This window comes from Falco rusticolus, chromosome 2, assembly GCF_015220075.1.
Source record: "Falco rusticolus isolate bFalRus1 chromosome 2, bFalRus1.pri, whole genome shotgun sequence".
NCBI classification, from domain to species: Eukaryota; Metazoa; Chordata; class Aves; order Falconiformes; family Falconidae; genus Falco; species Falco rusticolus.
Window position 1 is genome coordinate 93,598,417 of NC_051188.1, and position 18,997 is coordinate 93,617,413.

At 38.5% G+C, this 18,997-nt stretch overlaps 1 protein-coding gene across 8 annotated transcripts in view; it reads right to left on the bottom strand.

The window, feature by feature from the left end:
- GLRA2 (glycine receptor alpha 2) overlaps positions 1–18,997 on the bottom strand; it is a 131,519-nt gene that overhangs the window by 71,925 nt on the left and 40,597 nt on the right. For 7 of the 8 annotated variants that reach the window (XM_037378270.1, XM_037378272.1, XM_037378267.1 and 4 more), the window contains exons 5-7: positions 14,691–14,773; positions 13,329–13,466; positions 10,398–10,612 (exon numbers count right to left, since the gene is read on the bottom strand). In XM_037378270.1, the coding sequence (XP_037234167.1) occupies positions 10,398–10,612; positions 13,329–13,466; positions 14,691–14,773 (436 nt within the window). The remainder of the gene's footprint in view (positions 1–10,397; positions 10,613–13,328; positions 13,467–14,690; positions 14,774–18,997) is intronic. The other variant, XM_037378269.1, reaches the window with a different exon arrangement.

Sequence of the window (18,997 nt, forward strand, 5' to 3'; positions counted from 1 at the left end):
GGATTTATTTTAAAAGCCTGTTTCACAGATGGCAGACAGAGGAGCTGGGTAAAATGCTTTTGAACTGTGCTGTGGTCAACAGCTGCTATTGAGGCTGCCTTTCCTTAACTAAGAGGGAAGTACATCTGGAGGAAGTCAGCCTAATCATGGAAATCATGAATGAAACTGGCCAGATGAACTTGTCATGAAGTGCAGTTCCAATATTCAGGTAATCCACAGTCTTTTAATTAGATATGCCTTTCAATTTGGGAAAAGCTTTTACTGAAACCTCATTAATGTAAGAAGCTAATCAACTCTTACAGCTGCACTCACCGAGAGAGTTTTACGTTTAAACAATTCACCATGAAATCGTTTGCCAAGCTACAAGTCTTGCCTGGAAACATGTGTAGCACACACTTTTTTGACTTGTTGCAAAACATCTGTCTCCTGCTCCAGTCAATGCAGAAAAAGATAAGAAATCACCTCTGTATGCAGTGGTGTGGCTGGCACATACACATCTAGCGTGAGCAGTGCAGAGTTTACACCCATTCTAAGAGGGCACTGGAAAATTGTTAAAAGAAAATAAAATTTTCATTTCTTATTTACCAAAAGACAACACTACCCAGTTAAAATCAACACTATACCATTACTAAAGAATGATAAATGAACCAACTTCAGAAAGAATAATTAACCATTTAAGACAATAATTATGACTTATTCTTCCCACTCACTAGTTGGGACCGATAGAGAAAACAAGATATATAAAAAGACCACACTGCTTCCTGGAGCGGTATTTTAGCTATTTTGAGATACATAAAAGGGTTTGGGTTTGGTTTGTTTGTTTGTTTTTTCATATCCAGGGGTAGATAGATGCATAACTGAGTAGTTGTTTTGTGCTGTTATCTTCGTGGCATAACCCTGCCATCCTTGACTTGGAGGGGGGCTGGTGAGAAGTAACAGCAGCAGTAAAGCCTAGGCATCTCACGCTTTAATTCACATCATTCCCAGTGACAGGATTTTGTTTTCATTCGGAGCAGATTCTGTTTCTGCTACAAGGTTCAGGAGACAGCAAAATGCAGCCAACAAATTCATAAAATAGATCCTGTCAGACAACTACGGCTTCCTTAAGAAAGCAAGCAAGTAGTTTGACTGTTTGAATAAGAAAAAGCAACAGAACACACTGTCTAACTAGTTTTTATTATAATTCTGGCATTTGGGCTGCTTCATTTTCCTAACTTTTTTTTTTTTTTTTTTTTTTTTTTTTGTCAGTTCCATGCAAATGTAAACTGTTTTTAAGCCAGTTTTTGATGAGCAGAGCACGCTCAAGCATAGTGGTGCAGTCCAGGAAGGTGGTACTCTCATTGCTGTCTGTGGCCATCTACATGGTTCCCTGGAAAGTTAAGACATATTTTTAAGCTGATCATGCACTATAAAGAGATGGACATCAGTGCCTTCTGACTACAGATAAATTTTTAAAGTAGCACTGTTCATCATATTTAGTACAACTCAATCAATAGTATTTTGATTGCCACTACGCCCACAAAGGGAAATGGCCTTCTGCAGAAAAGAGACAAAAAAGCAATCATTTATAGCAATGAAATACTTTAATTTTTAGTTTCTCAGTAGACTATCTTTTAATAGAAATAGTTTCTCCCATATGTAACAGATATTGATATGTTCTCATTATAATTCATTATTGATAATTATGTATAACATAATTGTGCTATCTTTTCTATGAATACATGTACTGAGGAACATTTGTAAAGTGTTCTCCCCTGTTTTTTTAACTTATATTTTCTGCTGTGATTTAGTGACATTTCTTTCCAGATGTACTGAGAGTTCCGGCTCAGTTCCCCAGAGCCTTAACCTTTGGTAGAATAAGGAAAGCCAGCACACTGTGTCTATTTCTCACAGACAGGGATGCCTAACACTAGATACAAGCTACTGAAAATCAAAGCCCTTTGCTCTCATGCTCCCTTCTCTTTGAGACAAGATATCTCAATTAACTCCAAGCTTCTAGGAAGAAGAAATAAAGAGGAAAAGAGACTACTTCATCAGGGCTTTTAAATTTACTACTAGGTTCTGTGCATAATGATGCATTCTAGAGTGCATGACTGTATTTCCATGCCTTAAAAAATATTCTATTCTTTTCTTGCCAATGCCTAGTTTACAATTGTTCCATTTCCAAAGCTGATTTTACCACAACAAAAAATAGTGTGCCCCACTATCGGTAAATTAAAGTCATGGTCATGTCCTAACACATATACTATATGTAAAAACAAGACACTGAGTCATATAGTTTCTCCCCCTGCAGGAGTTTGTTTGATGCATCCATGAAAAAAAAGTAAATTGCCTCTCTCTGTTTTCTTTGGGAAGGAGAGGGGAGGAAGGGGTTAATACTTCCAGGCATCAGTATAAACAAACAATTGTTTTCCCCACAAAAATGTTTCCCAAAGGAAAAATGACCTGGCATCCAAAGCAGTGGAACTCAAAAACAACTTCTGGGGAGTAAGATGCCAATGTCCCAGCCAACTTAACAGCCGCGTGCAGTGTGCACTGCTGTTCGGATGGGAAGGAAGCAGGCTTAGGGTACACTGCAAATGAAAGTGGTTTTCTCTGACTCCAGGGGGTCCCATCAACATTATTTCAAATGAAATATTAACAGAGGATATTCATAAGTAATACTCCTAGATGATCTAATAGAGTCAAGGCTTGCAATTATTTGAAATGAATGAGCCACAACAGCATACGCTGTTGCTTCAGAGTGGGTTTGCAGTGCTTATGTGTGTGAAAGAGCGACGTGGAGCACTCCTCAGAGAGCCACTAAAAGCTGCCAGCAGGTCCTGCAGGGTGCAACAATGAAGCCAGAGAGCCCCAGTACTGCACCAGGGTTATGAAACAACTGGCAGACTGGTGTGCACAATAACTTCAACTCTTCTCTGATGCTTGAAATAGGCTCTGCTGAATGCCAGCCCTCCCAGATGACTGCATTATAAAACCTGCTGAGGAAGTGCCAGTAGTACTCAAACTACATCCCAGAGGTATTCAGACACATCTTATTGCATATTTTTAGCTGTCACGCATGGCAGCAACTACTGTTTTTGTAGTACAGTAAATACCACTGTCTTCACTATACAGGAAAGTAAATTTTAAAGTTTAGATTAACACAGTGAAAAAGTGACTGATTTACTCAGTCTTTTATTTTTTACTTTCATAAAGTAGAATCTACTACAGATCCTAATATAGTAGTCTTTATCAGACAACATACCAGTCAGTATCTTGTCAATCAGCTTTGCACAGAATGAAGGGCAGCAAGATTTTCACTAAAATTCATACACAACCACAGTTAAGACCCAAAGACCGAGTAGGACATCACATGTCTATGGCCAAGCTAAAGAGAATAATGTGGCAGTTTCTAACAGCAGATTTAGGTCCTGCCTTTAATATCTACATCCTTCTTCCTCCTGCTGTTCTCACAAGAAGCATAGATCCTGGTGCTTTCTGTCTCTTATCCATGCAGCAGACCCAAGTCTTCAGTTTTACAGAATTGGAAATGGTTGTGAAATGGAAGAAAAAAAAATTCTTCCTATAATGGATGCATGATCATAGCATATATAACTGTGCCAAAGCTCATCCAACATGGATGTAATTGAGATACTGCTCCAAGGGAAATTGTAACTATACAACCTAGCTGTGTAAGTATCTACCTACATCTTAAAGGTGCAAGGTTTGCAAGAAGGCAAAGTGTCTTTCACAAGACAAGCTGATGTAGGTGGAAGCAGCAGAGAAGTTTCTGGGCATCATACACTACTTTCATAAGTGCCAAGCGCATTTGGTCAAGTTGGTATTAACATGGCCACAGTGCTACTGATACTTGAAAGTTCTTTCTGGTACATCACATATCACCTGATACATGTACCACATCTTTTACTGCAGCTCAAACACTCTCTTGCCCTCAAGCACAAACACATTAATATCCTGCCTCAAAACCATTCATGAGAAAATATAAGTAAAGGGGGGAGAAGTAAGAATAAAGAAATGGAACATGCAGCTTTTTAGCTGTAGAGCAGAATCAGAAAAAAACCCTCTGTTAAACTTTAAGTTATGAGCAGGTGTTTATAAACAATTTGACAGGAATTTATCTTACAGTATTTTGAAGGACTATTTACTTTACACACAGAATTCTACACATCACAATCAGTTTGTACTCAAGAAATTGCTTCAATAAGTTGCAGCAAGCAAGGACATGCCCATTTACTTATGACCCATGCTTTATTTTGGAACCTTTTGTTGAAAAATAGGTTCGGTCTATGTGTTTTCCTTCGTTATGTAGTTTAGAACAGATCTCTGTATCCAGATGCAAGTACTGCATGGAATGTAACAATGGATATTGAACAGATTTGCTGAATAAAGGTTTTAGTTGTACCTAGCTTTGCCAAGCTAAAAAAAAAAAAAAAAAAAAAAAAAGAAGAGCTAAAGCAGGTTTCATGCAGGTTTCATGATCTCTTACTATAAGTAAAAGAATGGGGAGGGAAAATAAAGTTATAGAAAACATTCAAAATTAACAAAACAAGTGAGTGCTACAACATTCCCATGTAGGCACCTGACTGAAGAGTAGATCCTTATGGTTACCTGACAGTGCATCCTGACTTGCCAAGAGTTTGGACAGCATGCCCACTTTTATTATGGTCAAGAAAACTGACAACCACTAGGATGTTTCTTTTTATATCTGCTCAAGGTCCCTGAATACATTTTTTTAAATTGGAAATTTGATTGCAGTTCCCCTATCACAATACATAAATGTATGACATAGGGCAGGAATATTAAACATCAAAGTAATGTTTTAGGACCATCAGTTTTCCAACAGGAATTTGTGAACATCTAACAAAAATAGGATTGGCTTAATTATTTAAGCAGTATGTGAAGTGCTCAGACACCTGTATAAGCCAAGTACCAGGTAATGTATCTCCTGATCACTGAATTACTCCTGTATTTCCTCTTTGGATCCTGAGACTAAAGTAAAAGTAATTTGTCAAAAAATTGCTTCCATTCCAAGTTACTTCATTATTGCTTTTTTTACCATAACGCTGCTCCAAAATGTATCGTCTTTGTATTTTGTTACATGAAAGAGTAAGCTATCACCTTAGGTGCTCTAGTTCCTATGAAAGCAAACGAACACAGAATAATATAATAGCTGATAACAGCATCTGTTCCTTTTTCTTTGTTGTTATTTTCCCACATTTCTTCCCTTTTTTTCTTTTTAAATTTTATTATGGCATCATTTTAACCTTAATTCAAATTTTTAAATGCGCTGTATTCTTGGAGACTCTTTACTTGTTAACTTTTGGCATTAAGAAATGAAAGGTTACTTTCTCAGACTGGTCTGCCAGAAGCCCAAGGATCTTGAAAAGTCTCCAAATACAGAATCATAGAATCATAGAAACATTTAGGTTGGAAAAGACCTTTGAGATCATCAAGTCCAACCTTTAACCCAGGACTGCCAGGTCCATCACTGAATCATGTTGCTAAGCACCACATCTACACATTTTTTACACACCTCCAGGAATAGTATGCTGTGGACAGTGGATGACATGTAAAAGCAGTCATTTACTGCCACAGGGGACAGACTTCATTGACTTTGGTTTTGCAAGTGTCTGCCCCTATTAGAACATAATGCTTTTATTGCATTTGGTAAAGCATTTAGTGATCCAAAGCAAAATGAAGTGAATGGAAGGGTTCCCAGAGGTTTTGATGACCTTTGAATGAAACTTTTTCTGCACAGATTGCTCCCCAGGGAAGGAGCATGCATTCATTAAGGACTGTGCATTAAAGTAACACAATACGAATGCTACGCAACTGTGTAAAATACAGTTGCTATCACTTACTTGTCTTAAAGTGTCCTGAAATGTTTTGCTTTATGACATTGAAAGTAATTCATTCTCTTGGACTGCTGTTGCTAAGGTTTCGTTTATATAAGTGTTTTAAGAAGAAAGCAATCTGAAAAATACCCAATTACTAGCACAGCAGAAAACTCATTCTTTCAAATGCCTCCTTTGAAAATGCTTTAAAACTTTTGCTTCTGTTGATTCAACAAAAGGGAAGCTGTTTAAACATAAATAGAATAGCAAGAGATCTTCATTCAGTGCTCTCAAGAACTGGTTTTTAACACTTCTCAACAGTTCTGTGCTATTGTACCTTGATATCCTCCCCTTTACTCTCCAGCTTATATGGAGCTGAGACCAAAAGTACATAAAAGCATATCCCGTGTATCTGTGTCCCTTAGGTTGCGCAGACATTCCTTAATCCATATTTTGATGAATACATATTGCCATTTCTGTGCCACAGGTCTGATACTTCCAGAAGGCGTTGGATCTAAGCACATGCTGAGTATTGCATGGGTGTAGGTAGGTTACATCAGATTCCCTGTTTGTGTGCCGTAGAGTTTCTCTGCATAGATGAAGTCCAGCAAACCCTGGGTGCGAGGAAGCTCCCTGGCTCAGGCACAGGGCTCGCACAGAAAGTTCAGGGCTCTCTGAGGGATTCATTGTGAATATGTGGTCACGCTGATCACCCAGCCGGCCGACTGGCAAGAACTACTTGTGTAGCTGGGTGCACAAACATTTGTCTAGCTGAAGTTAAACACATGAAAGTGTGGGAAGGGAAACAGATCATAGGAATCCTGTTGTTTTGGATTACCATTTCTGGGCATCCCAGTGATGGATCAGCCCAACTGGAGGGAGAGTTTTCAACCCCAGCTTTCTGGATGAGCTCCTTACCACGCCCTATTACACTCAATAAGGATAACCCTTGTTACAGATCCCTCACTAGTCTTCTGTAACAAACACAAAATAATGCAATTTACATCATTATAAGAGGTTGACACCGTAGTAACTATTTCTCTGTAGATACTCCCTATACAGAAAGTCCTTCTATGAAGGAAGCAGGATGCAGTACTGCTCAGCTTACGCTAAAACTGTAAAGGAAAAGAACCTTTCTGCTTGCTGAAACAGGCACTGCAGGTCTCCCTTCCTAGAACAGTAGCTTTGTTGGGATGTAAGTCCTGTCATGTTTTATCCTTACCTTTTGTAACAAAGAAGTCAGTTTTGCAGAAGAATAAGGAACAAAAAATGCATATTGATTTATTTATTACTCTGTTTCTGATATTGGAATGTTACCCTATATCCTTAGATAGAATTTCAAAATGCTCCAAAGATAATAATTCCACAGAAATGCTACAATAATTACCAAAGAAATACAACCATATTTCATTTGGAAGAGGCTTTATAGATGTTTCTCTTATGTGCAGCAAACATGAGCCTCAGCTGGAATTCATTTTACTCTGATTTCCTTTCCTTTCCCTTTCTTTTCAACAGTCTCAATCTTATGTTTAATTTCAACAACTGAATGCCTAATGTCTGTGTTTCCATGACCTACCATTATGAAATCTGTAGCAAAATGAATATTAGTTACTAATATGGGAAAGAGCAGTTTACAGCAAACAGAACTCTGTCATGTAATCTTATACCAGGGTTAAGAACAGTAGATAGGTAATTTCTTCTAAACCATAACACTTTCATCATTCAGATAGTAACTTGGAAACAGAAAAATCACCTAACAAGGTATCTTACCACAATTCTTCTTTGCCTTTTTTAGGTAAAGAAATTGTCCCCTTTAATGTTGGCAAGTTTTGATGTGTTGTTGTTTTTTGTGGTAAGCTCTACTAAAACAGAGAAGAATGAGAAGAAACTCTCAGCATGAGACAGTGGGTAAATCAAAGGTTAAGTGCTATAAATGTATGTTAACATGAACAGGATGCAAAGAAGGATGGGGAAAAAATAAAACTCTTGTTTTCAAATCTAGGCTGCTTGGCTGCTTTCACAAAGCAAAGTTGCATCTGTCTTTTCAGTACTCCTGCAAAAATAACCCTACTGTCATGTCTTATTCTGTTAGATATTCATGCTTGGAGCATTTTTTAAATGGATGTTTTATTGACAGCGTAACTTTCTGTGTCTTGGCAATATGTAGACGGGACTTAAAAAAACGTTACTTTTAAAGAACCATTTTGGAACTTCGGATTTAACATTTATTTTATTCAATTATTTTTATATTTTTATTTCTAAATGCATTTCAGCTGGACAGATTTAATTAAGAAATATAATTTTGGTATTAAGTTACAGATGAGGTTTTTAAATGGCTAGGTGTCTGCAACAGCAACAGCAAGAGAAGCTTGCTTCTTTGTGTAAGGAATCAGATAGTGGTGATCTAAGACCTGTATGGTGGTGCATGGCTCTACAGCTATACCTATACACAAAGCCTGTTTTGGAGTGCTTTCGTTTTGGTCAGTCCCATGTTTCTTCAGGCACCTGAGTTATCCGAGGTGGGAATCACCTGACGGGTATGCTAACATTTACTTAAAACCACATGTTAAAGTCAACTGGCACTACTTCAAAAGCCCCCACAAGGATTAACTCACTTGTATAGAGACCAAAGCTGTAAAGGACAGCTCAACTGACTTACACAGTGAAATTGCAACAGCCAGGTGTAGCCTGACTGCAATACATGTGCTGGGCTCTCTGGTGAGGTACTTCAGTGCATGTCTCATGGCAAACTGAAACAGCAGAAAAGGAGATGATGGAGCAGGGGCAGAGCATCATCATTCTGACATGACTCTGACAGATGCTGAAATAAATGTATTTAATCCAGAGGCTGGAGAAGAACCTCTGATAAACAAATAGCCACAGTAAACATATTCTGGATCTTCCTATTTCTTCTGCTCAGCAGAAGCCCAGAAAATTATCCAGAAAATACTTTTCTACTGAAAGAAGGCAGAATACAAAAGTGAGAAACATTTCAGCTGGATCAAATGCAGATGGCAAAAACTCTTTCTAAAGTGTTAGCATTTTGGACATGCTAACATTGCAGAGCTCCTTTGCAGGGTATGTTTGCCCAGTTCAAAACATGGTTGGAAATCTCCACTACAGTGATTGTACCATCTGTAATTCTCAAGCCAGTTAATTAAAAAAAAAATTTGGAATATACCACATGGAGTTGTGCTGTACCATCTATTCACAGTCTTCAGTGATTCCAGACTTGCCATCTATAGAGTCTACATGCTCCTTGCCAAGATTATCTCTTTGTTGACTTTCTTTTCAGGGTGTTCTCTTTGCAATATTGACTGAATTGTCTGAACAAATGTTTAAGAAATTATCAATTTGAAATTCTGAGTTCATATATGAAAAGCTTTCACTTTGCATGGAAAATTATATGTATCTCCAAGTGAACAAGTGAAGCTGAACCAAGTGTTGTAGTCACCAGATTTTTAAGTGATACTTTCTCATTACCAACAGAAGAGTAACAATCTGTGCAGTTTTCAAAGTTGCCCTATATATGCTCCACTTGCACAAATTACAGTATTTAGAATGAGACTAAATGTGATACTGAGGGTAAAGTAGAACAAAATACAACATGCTTTTGGAATGGATCATGATCTGTACAAACACTAAACATTCATGTTTTCAACCCCTGTGATGTTGGACTGCTGTAAAGAGGACTCTTCAGAGAGTATATCTCGTGACTCCTTAGAATATTGTAAACTGGCCTGCCTCTGAGGTATCTTCCAGAAAATTGTGCAAAACACGCACATAAAATTCTGCTGGGAATACTATCAGCAGAAGCATTCAGGCTGTGCCTATTCTGAAAAGAGCTGTCAGCCTGACTAAACAAAGAACTCATTCTGTAACCTGTAAACCCATCTACAGCATCTGGCCTGGATTAAAAAGACCACAAAATTTGAATGAGAGGACTTTTCTGTGCATAGACAGGATCAAGGTCTGCAGACAACACTTGAATAAGAACATGGACAAATTCTGCCATGAAGCAAAGACATCAGCCATTCCTTACTGAAAAGATTCACCAGAGAAACCATCTAGGTATACATGGTGTATATATATGTATTTTATATATACATATTTTAATATATATTTATATATACATTGGACTAAGTGCCATATCCAGAAACATCAAGATATTTAAGAGTCTAACAGTCCAGGAAAGACCAGACAGTTTATAAAGTCCCCAGTCACATAGAATGTCCAGTTTTCATGAAAGTGTTTTCAGAAATCCAGTCAGATACTTAAATACTTCAGAAAATTTGCTTCCAAGTGCTGAAATCTAAGTACAAACCAGTAGAAAATCATTGAAAATCCATACTTCTGAAAACTCCAGCCACCCCACAATACAACAGAAACCTGCCTTAATCCAAATGCAAGGGTATTGTAACGGTTTAACATCACAGTCATCGCTTTTTCATATCAGGTGCATATTTACACAGACCTTTCAGAAACTATAAAAAGTAGTACAAATATTTCTTGTTAATAACAACAAAATTGCATCTTGGTGCAACAAAATTATTTCCTTACTTTTGGGAGGGAAGCTCTCGATCCTGAGCTTTGTGTAGTCATTGTCAAAACTGTAGTGATACCCAGTGCGACTCTAGCTGGAGCAGCATCCATGTTGATCCAGAAAGAAACCCAGGATAAAATGACAATCAGCAGGCTAGGAATGTACATCTGGATTAAATAGTATCCCATCTGACGCTCCAAATGAAACTTGACTTCAATGCATGTAAACTTTCCTAGAACATGAAATTACTTTCATAAATGCTTTTTGCACATTTTTATCTTGTTTTCTGAACATAAGTTAGATACATGGCCTGTTTCCTAACCTAACACTATAAGAAAGTCCTGATACACAAATGCAAATTGGCCATTTGTTGCTTGCTAGCTTGGGGGGTGCATGGGACCCCTGAAGCAAACTGCCTTAGGTCTTCACGTTGGCTGAGAAAATGCATATTGGCACAGTTGTTTCACCTCCAGAAAATACAATGTCATATTTCTTTTCTCAAAATTTAATGAGATTTTACTTTAGTCAAGTATAATGTTTAGTATTAAAAGGGGACAGCATTTTGCTCTTCTGATGACATGAGATTAAGCAAAAGTACTTAAACAGACAAATTGTAAACTACTAATCTGACAGACCTATGGTAGATCACACAGCTTCTCATTCTGGTCATGCCATTTGCCTGTGTCTGTGGATTACATCTTGCAGCAGAATCACCTCAAAGCCTACTTTGAATTTTGCCAAAAGTCTAACTCCAGGAAACCCACAACAATCCCTTGTGGGAGGTGTGTGATACTTCAAACAACAGGTAGCTGTTCTGGAAGGGTAGAGTAAGGAAGAAGTTTAGGATTGCCTGGCAGTGGAGCTAGTCCTGCATTGGGGGGTGGGGAGTCCTGAGTTGCAACAGCTCATCAACCGCTTAACCCAGTGGCTCTGTGCTGCTCTCCAAAGTACGGTGGTTTAGATGCTGTGGAGGCTCTCACTTGAGGCAGACTAACCCCAGTACAAGAAAGTCAGTTCTGCCTGAAGTGTCATGCTAATGATCTCAAAGGACCCCTTTTGTGTTGGTTGGTCAAGTGCATGGAGATGTGTTGTTTCTCATTCATCCTTTCAGGGGAAATTAGATTTCTTGATCCTTTTGTGATGCACGTCTATTTTTCTGCTAGTCTAGAAAGCTGAACAGCAGGGTGCTAGATAGAGTTGGCACAAAGGACAATGCAGAGGCTGTTTGACAGAGACAGGAGTGAAGAACTGAATAACATCTCTTGGCAGGACAGAATCTTTAAAATGATGACTGGACCTGTGACCCTAAAGGCAGACTCTGAGGCCTGGGTAGTGGTTGATGCTGACCAGCCTGCCCATACAGGAGGGGACTCACAAGGGGTGGGGTGGCCACATGTGGCAGCAGCGGCATGAGAACAGCCCAACCTGTTGAATGCTCTCCAGATTCCTGTGGCACAACCTGGATGGTGTGGGTAGGAGAAGGCTGAATAATACAGCATTTATTCATATTTCAATTTCACACCAAACCTGAAGGAGCATACTACAGAGAAGACAGTAATGTGGGTGCCTGTAGGCAAAGTTTTCTTTTGCTTGGATATTGCTTTTCAGTTCCCCTTGTGAGGCTATATACTTTTAGCTTTTTGTAACTACACATTTATTTTGTTTAACTACATGTAGTGGGAGCTACTAATTGGTGGTTTTATCCTTTGTGGGTAATCTTCTTGGGTATACAAGGAAGCTATTGCCCATGCTCTCCCTTCCCTCTTACTTTCAGCATTTGACCCTGCCAAGTGGTTATCTGACAGTAATTAGAAAAGCAGATGAACTCAGTTATTCAGAGTTTAAGTCACATGGTGGGAAATGGCTAAACTTCGTATCAGCCAGATTACAAGTGCATAAACTCTGTCTATTGGAATTTACTCTTGATTATGCCCTTTAAGTATGAGAATAGATGAGAAGCCACAGAAATCCCCCTTTTCACAGGTCTTGGACTGTGGAATCACAAAGTTCTCCTTCCTTGACACTTTGGGCCCCAAAATGAGAAGCTGCATTTATAAAAATTTAAAACAATTTTATTTTCATAAGAATTGAATGTGACTTTTTTTTTGGCAGAGACAGAACCTCTCACGCTTTGTTATTTTACGGAGTGAAACAAATGTATTTTATGGAACCAGACTGGCTCTTAGGCTGAAATGATGAAAAAGCTATTTCAAATGAGAGGGATTATATCTAATCCCAGCAAGCACGCAGCAAACCAATCTCTAAATGCTGCCCCTATTAAATAAACTCCGGGCAGCTAAATAAAAATTTAACAGCTTTCTCTGCTCCATAAAGCTAAAGAGAGAAAACACAGCATTTGAAATTTCAAATTAGCAAATACAAGAAAAAATAGAGTATTAAACAAACATTTAATTTCCCAACATTTCATGTCTGTATACTGTTCAGATCAACAATGAAAGCACTGTACTTTCAAATACTACATCTCATAAATTAGACCACACATAAAAACTGGTGATTTTTAGATATTTTTCCTCATTGGTAATTATATATGCTGGTAAAATAAATCATGTTCAGAAAAATAAGTACTTTAAAAGTGATGAATCAATATTTAAGAAAAGATTTATTTTGTTAAAAGTATTTCATTTTAAGGAAATCAAAACAACTAGATTTTTTATCATTTTTAAAAATTTTAAATTCCTTAATGATTTGACAGACATTAGGATATGTATATTAGAATATCATTAATTAAATTAAACAAAATTTGGAAAAAATCCTTCAAACAAAAAAGATAACAGGGAGCAATTTTATTTTTTCAGATTTAAAAATAAGTGTGGCTGAATCAAATAATCAAATTTCAAAATATTTTTTCATTTCACCCATCTTTTCCCTTTACAAACTGACAACAGATGCAATTAGAACAATTAATAAGAAAGCAGAATAATGCTCACCAGTGTTGTAATGTTTTGTGCAATAACCCAGTTCTTTATCTTCTTTCAAAATAAACTGTGGCAAGGTTAAACCCTCTGCAACCTGCACAGGTCCATCACTTAGCCACTCAAATATCAGATCATTCATAGTGTAGCCAACTACAATAAAGAAATCAGAGTTTGTTAGATGATAGCTCACTCGAAAATATTCAAAGCAAATATTATAATGTCTGGAACGTGTATCTTTTATTGCAATACATATTATCTTGGTTATATTTTTAAACTGCCTGATTAACAACAGCACCCCTGCTGTTTGTTACCAGTTACTATTACTCTATTTAAAGCAACAAGTAACATCCTTCTGTTCTGAAATACTGCCCTGGTTTGCCACTAAAAAAATATTTTGCTGGCCCATCAAAGATACTGTTTACAGCTGAAATTACATTTCTCTATGTCTAAGTACCAGCCTGCATTTTGCTTCATTTTCATCATTCTTTGATGATAGAGTTGGCATGCACGAATAAAACAAGGATTTCTAGACTGCAGAATGTTAGGTCCTTACTACAAAAAAAAAAAAAAAAAAGAAAAGAAAAAAAAAGCAGCTTTTGCAAACCTGTGAACCTACCACTGAAAGGTGTGGAGGGCAAAGAGAGGCTTCAACTCACTGAAGTGTCTTTTTGACTGCAATGGCTACATCTCCATGGGTAACCCAAGCTGTGGCTGTACTCTGGGTGCAAAGGCAGGTGGTAACCCGCAGCTCATACCCACACAGCTAAATCCCCACAAAAACCCAAGGTGGCCCGGTACCTGCTGACTATTGGGAATGATGGCTGGTATATGCCGTTACCTGAGCCACTCCTGGTTTTGTCTGATTGTTACCTGGTACAGGTCAGAATGGTGACATGGTTGTGCTAACAGCTATACAGTCCTGCTGGCAGTGTGCTGGTACCCTAGTGCATGCCTTGGCCATGTTTATCTTAACAGCATAAGTATCCTAATAGGACCTCTGTTTTATCAGGTGTGTTGCTTCATTTTTCAAAAGACCACAGCATGTCTCGATCAGACATAGCTAATCCCTTGCTGTGTACTAACTGCTCTTAATTTCCTGAGTTTTAATAATTTCTCCTGCGGAGCATCACTGTGGTTATCCCTGGAAGTGGTGCAGCCCTGATGGGTGAGGTGATGGGCCCCAAGAGGGGGAAAAGGAAGGGAGCAGGAACAGCCAGAGACAGGGGACCCATGTAGTATGGTGACGGACCATTAAAACACTGTTTATGATTTTCCCATACAAATAGGAATATTGAGTCTCACCACACATATACGACAATATAGGTACAACCTAACCACCAAATTCTTTGAAAGATAAAGCAATTGGACACTCACAGCTCTCTAGCTGCATTGTACATGTCTGTACATCCATAGGAAAATTCTTCAAGTCCATGGGACAGGATAAGGTTAAAGTAAGCCTAAAATTAGAGGGGAAAGAAGAAAAAAAAAAAAAGAAGAAGAAGAAAGAAGCTATTGTTAGAAATCTAAAGGTTTTATCCAAAGCCCTGTATTTTTAAAGGATCAAGACCAAATCTTAACACCTCAGAGGTTGGGCTCACTCTCCCCTCTAAACTTCTAAGGATGTAAAAGCTGTGAGGACAGAGTGTGTAAGCAAATCAGGTGCTCACTGCCTGCATTGGCTGAGCAGAGCAAAGGCAGAGAAGACAACATCAGAATAGCAAAAAAATGTTCTCCACTAATGTACTAGTGAATGTTTACATATAACACTGAACCCACATAATGCAAAAGCTGAAATGGCTGATCATGGGACACACATTTTTAAGCTTTGTTTTGAAAAAGCAAAGGAAGAAAACAACAACCATGGATTTTTTTCAATAGAGAGTGCTTTTGTTGTGTATAAGGCCCATTTCCAACCTTTCATTCTTACTGCTTAACCATTAAAAGAAAGAAAAAAAAACATCATACAGTAAAAGCTACAATTGCATGGCATTAAAAGATAGAGTGCAGGTAGAAGAAAGTAAGCCTAAAGGAACATTATCATACAAACTAAATTTCTCTTTTAATTTTTCTATTGGTATTACCCCAGATAAAGCATAAGTTTACTTGGATGTGAATATCCTTAATATTCTTAATGTTTCTTTCTTCACCCACCCTTTTTTTTTTAGTTAATTTTACTTTTTCACTTTTGATTGAAATCTGTTTCAAGACTTCTCTGCTTTATTTCTTTTCAATTTTTGTGTGGGGAGAAGAACCCATTTTTGACAAACCAAGATACCGGGATGACATAATTACAAACAACTAGCTGCTCTGAAAAACAGATTTGTTAAGATTTTGGTTTAAATCATATGAAAGAGTACATTTTTATTTCAGATTACCTCCAGCACAAATAACACTTTTACACAAACCCAGCAAACCAATAAAAAATGTCTGCACCGCTTTACTATTCAAGGATGAGAATTAATTGTCTGATTTGAAGGTACACTGAAACATTAACACAGTACAATGAGAATATTTTTTAAATTATGTCAGTGAACTCATGGGCCAGCTGCTAACCTTGAAGGTGTTTTCCCACAGACAAATGTAATCTCTACGGAGAAAGACTTCACTAAGTTCTGTCTCCTGCGGTGATTTTGTGCTTCTCACCACATAGAGCTGATTCAAGTTCTTTCAGTCTATTTCTCCACCATGTGAATTTTTGGGGATGACCTGACCAAGCCTTCCAGCCCTACTGTCCTGACATAAAATCACTATGACAAAAAGATGATATTTAGGTAACTGAGATCAAAATGGTCTCAGCCTGATCAAAAATCAAAGTCAACATCATTGCTTTTGCATACTTGTGGGCTACCTAGAGAAAGTCACATTATTTTCCTCTTGACGGTCTTCAATGTACAAGATAATATCAGAAAATTAGGGACTGGTTGTCTGGGGCAGTAAAGTGCACTGAGATGATGAAAAGCCCCCAGTAGTCCTCTCATCACTGTAGTAAATAACTTTAACCTTTGGGAGCAAACAGCATAAGCATTATTAAAAGTTCGTCATCTAGAAAAAAAAAGTATATCTAGTAGACATAAAAATGTCATTGAAAATCTTCCCTTTACTCATTTAAATATTTTAAGTGCTCTGCAAATGCTAACTAGTCTCATTTTTACTAGGTAACTTCCTGCATTAAAGATTGAGCTAATTAAATTGATAATCCCCAATATTAACAAAAGATTGCTTCTGCCTTTTTTTCTGAAATGTTGCTATATCAATCTCTTCCTTTTCAGTCATCTTACAAATATGGCTTAGATGTTTTAAGTTAGTTTCAATCATGCTTTTATGCAAATGCAGACTTTCTAAGTATGTCATTTTTTTGTATCCATTGAAGTGGGGGCATGGCCTGTCCACCCCTCAGATTTTACTGTCAGGTGTGGACTGCACACTGACTTTGTTCGCTTTCTCCTTCATCCCTTTCTACCCCTCAAGAACCTCAAAGAATTCGAGTGTCTGACTACAAACATGGGCAAGTGGGGTCTTCTGTTAGTCTAGTATCAAACTCATGAGAAAGTGAATACAGCCAGTTGCAGCTTTCAGCCCTCATGGGGAAAAATTGTTCTATCTGCACTGATACTCTGGTACTAGGTAAGTAGTCTTTTTTTTTTTTTCTTTTTTTTTTTTTTCTGGAGGTGAGCTGAGAAAAAGTTCATTATGTAGGTTCACACAAAGGTTGAAATCTCTTCTTTTCCTAAACAATGTTGTCTTTCGGGAAGACTGAATTGTTCTCTACTCACCCCAACAAATGGAAAATACTTTCTATTCACTGTATTGATGATGCTAGCTTGTGAGATAATGCTCTTACAGTTTTACCTCTACTTGTTCATCCCAGCAGAGATGAACAGTTCTTTGTTAAGTTAGCATCTTTGCCTCTGTAATCCCTTTTACTAGGAGTAATGCAATGTTGAACCCAATGCTTATTGCCTGGTATTGTCCAGAGATCCATTGATTTTCAACAAGATTACTACACGATAAATGTTCAGCTGCTGCATTCTGAAGTAGCTCCACTGAAGTCCATGGTGGTGGGTCAATTTATAGCAGCTGACTCTTTTTCAGTAAAAATATAATCCTGCAAGTGTTTCCAAACCCAGGTGCCATGTCACTACTTGTATATTTACATTAACAAGGAAATAGGATCAGAAATGGAAAACGTTATGCAGGTATAGCTACTCACATTGCCTATAGTAACAGTGGCACTGACAGAAAATGTTTCAGCAAAATGAAAGTCTCGCACTTGGCAACTTCAAGAAGGGCCCCTGGAGATTTGGTGCAAAGTGCAAGTTTAACTGGCAATTACATTGATGAATACTTTAATCATTAATAAAACAGAATAAACTGCTATAAAACAATTATTTTATTTTTCAGGCACCCTGCCACCAAGGCATCTGAGATGCATAAATAACAGATTTGGTGGCAAAGCACCATAAAACACTGATGGGAAGTGTTTTATGAACAATCTGTAAAGCCGAAAGGAGAAGTTGAGCAAGGGCTTGATTTTGCCTTCAGTGACCTGGGCACCTTTTACCCTCTGTTAGCCAGGCTCGGAGCTCACAGCTTGCTCAGGGAGAGCTCTGCGGTCGGGCATGTCATGTTTTCCAGCTAGGCAGACAGGGGTCATATGGAGCAGGAGACAGCCCCGCCTCCCCCATCCCAGCACTTAAGGCCAGCCAAACGCCCCCGAGGAGAGGCAAGCTGCTCTCTCCTTTCCTTCCCTGCTCCCTCACCCATCCCACAGTCAAGGAAGAATCAAGCCCTGGAATAGTGCAAATAGAGTATGAACAGAACAAAATGCAGAAACAGAGCCGGAAAACAAAGAATGAAAAATTAGCTGGCGCTGTGACAAAAATAATAATAAAAAAAAAAATAATCAACAATATTACTAAGCAATGCTGTGGCAGAGGCAGGGCTGTAACCCAAGTACTCCAGGGCATCATTCCCTGTCTTAAACTTTGGGCCATCTTCCTGAGGATTCCCTCATACACACATGGTAAATCCTGAGCAGCATCTGCTGATACTTTAAATGTCTACAAAGTGCAGTGGGCACTGCTGGGATTTCTTCATTCAGCATTTCATTCAACCCCCCTTCTTTCATCCCTCAGACTTGGGCTGTGGGCCTGTCTCTCTTCCCACCACAGCTCAACAACTTTAATTTCTGGTCACCTCTGAAGCCCCCTTACAGCATCACTCAGATCTCCCACTTTGGCAGGTAGGAGGGCAAAGTTCTTCGAGCTGTGGCCTCCTTTGTCACAGAACCCAGAATAAAGCATCCCATGGGGGGAAAAAAATGCCTGACTAGTTAGTAATCAGCAAACTTCATACAGGTGATCTTTAACACCTGAACACATCATTTTGCAAGGTTAGTGTTTTCTCCAGGTGGGAGTAGGCATGCCCTCAGAGGAGCCAGCACAGGGCTCAGCACAGGCACTGTCGCTGCCCTGGATGTAGCTGCTGCAGCCAGCCATCGGCCTGTGAGGAAAAGTCACAGAGAGGATGACACTCATCTGCAGCCAGGGGAGCTCGGAGGCATTTATGTGCAGTGCAGTCAAGCCCTGAGCTCAGTGGTGGGGCTGAGATACCATCTCCTATTCATCCTTGTCTTGTCCTTTCTCTGGCCCTGGGCATACTTGCCCCACCTGTTCCTATCT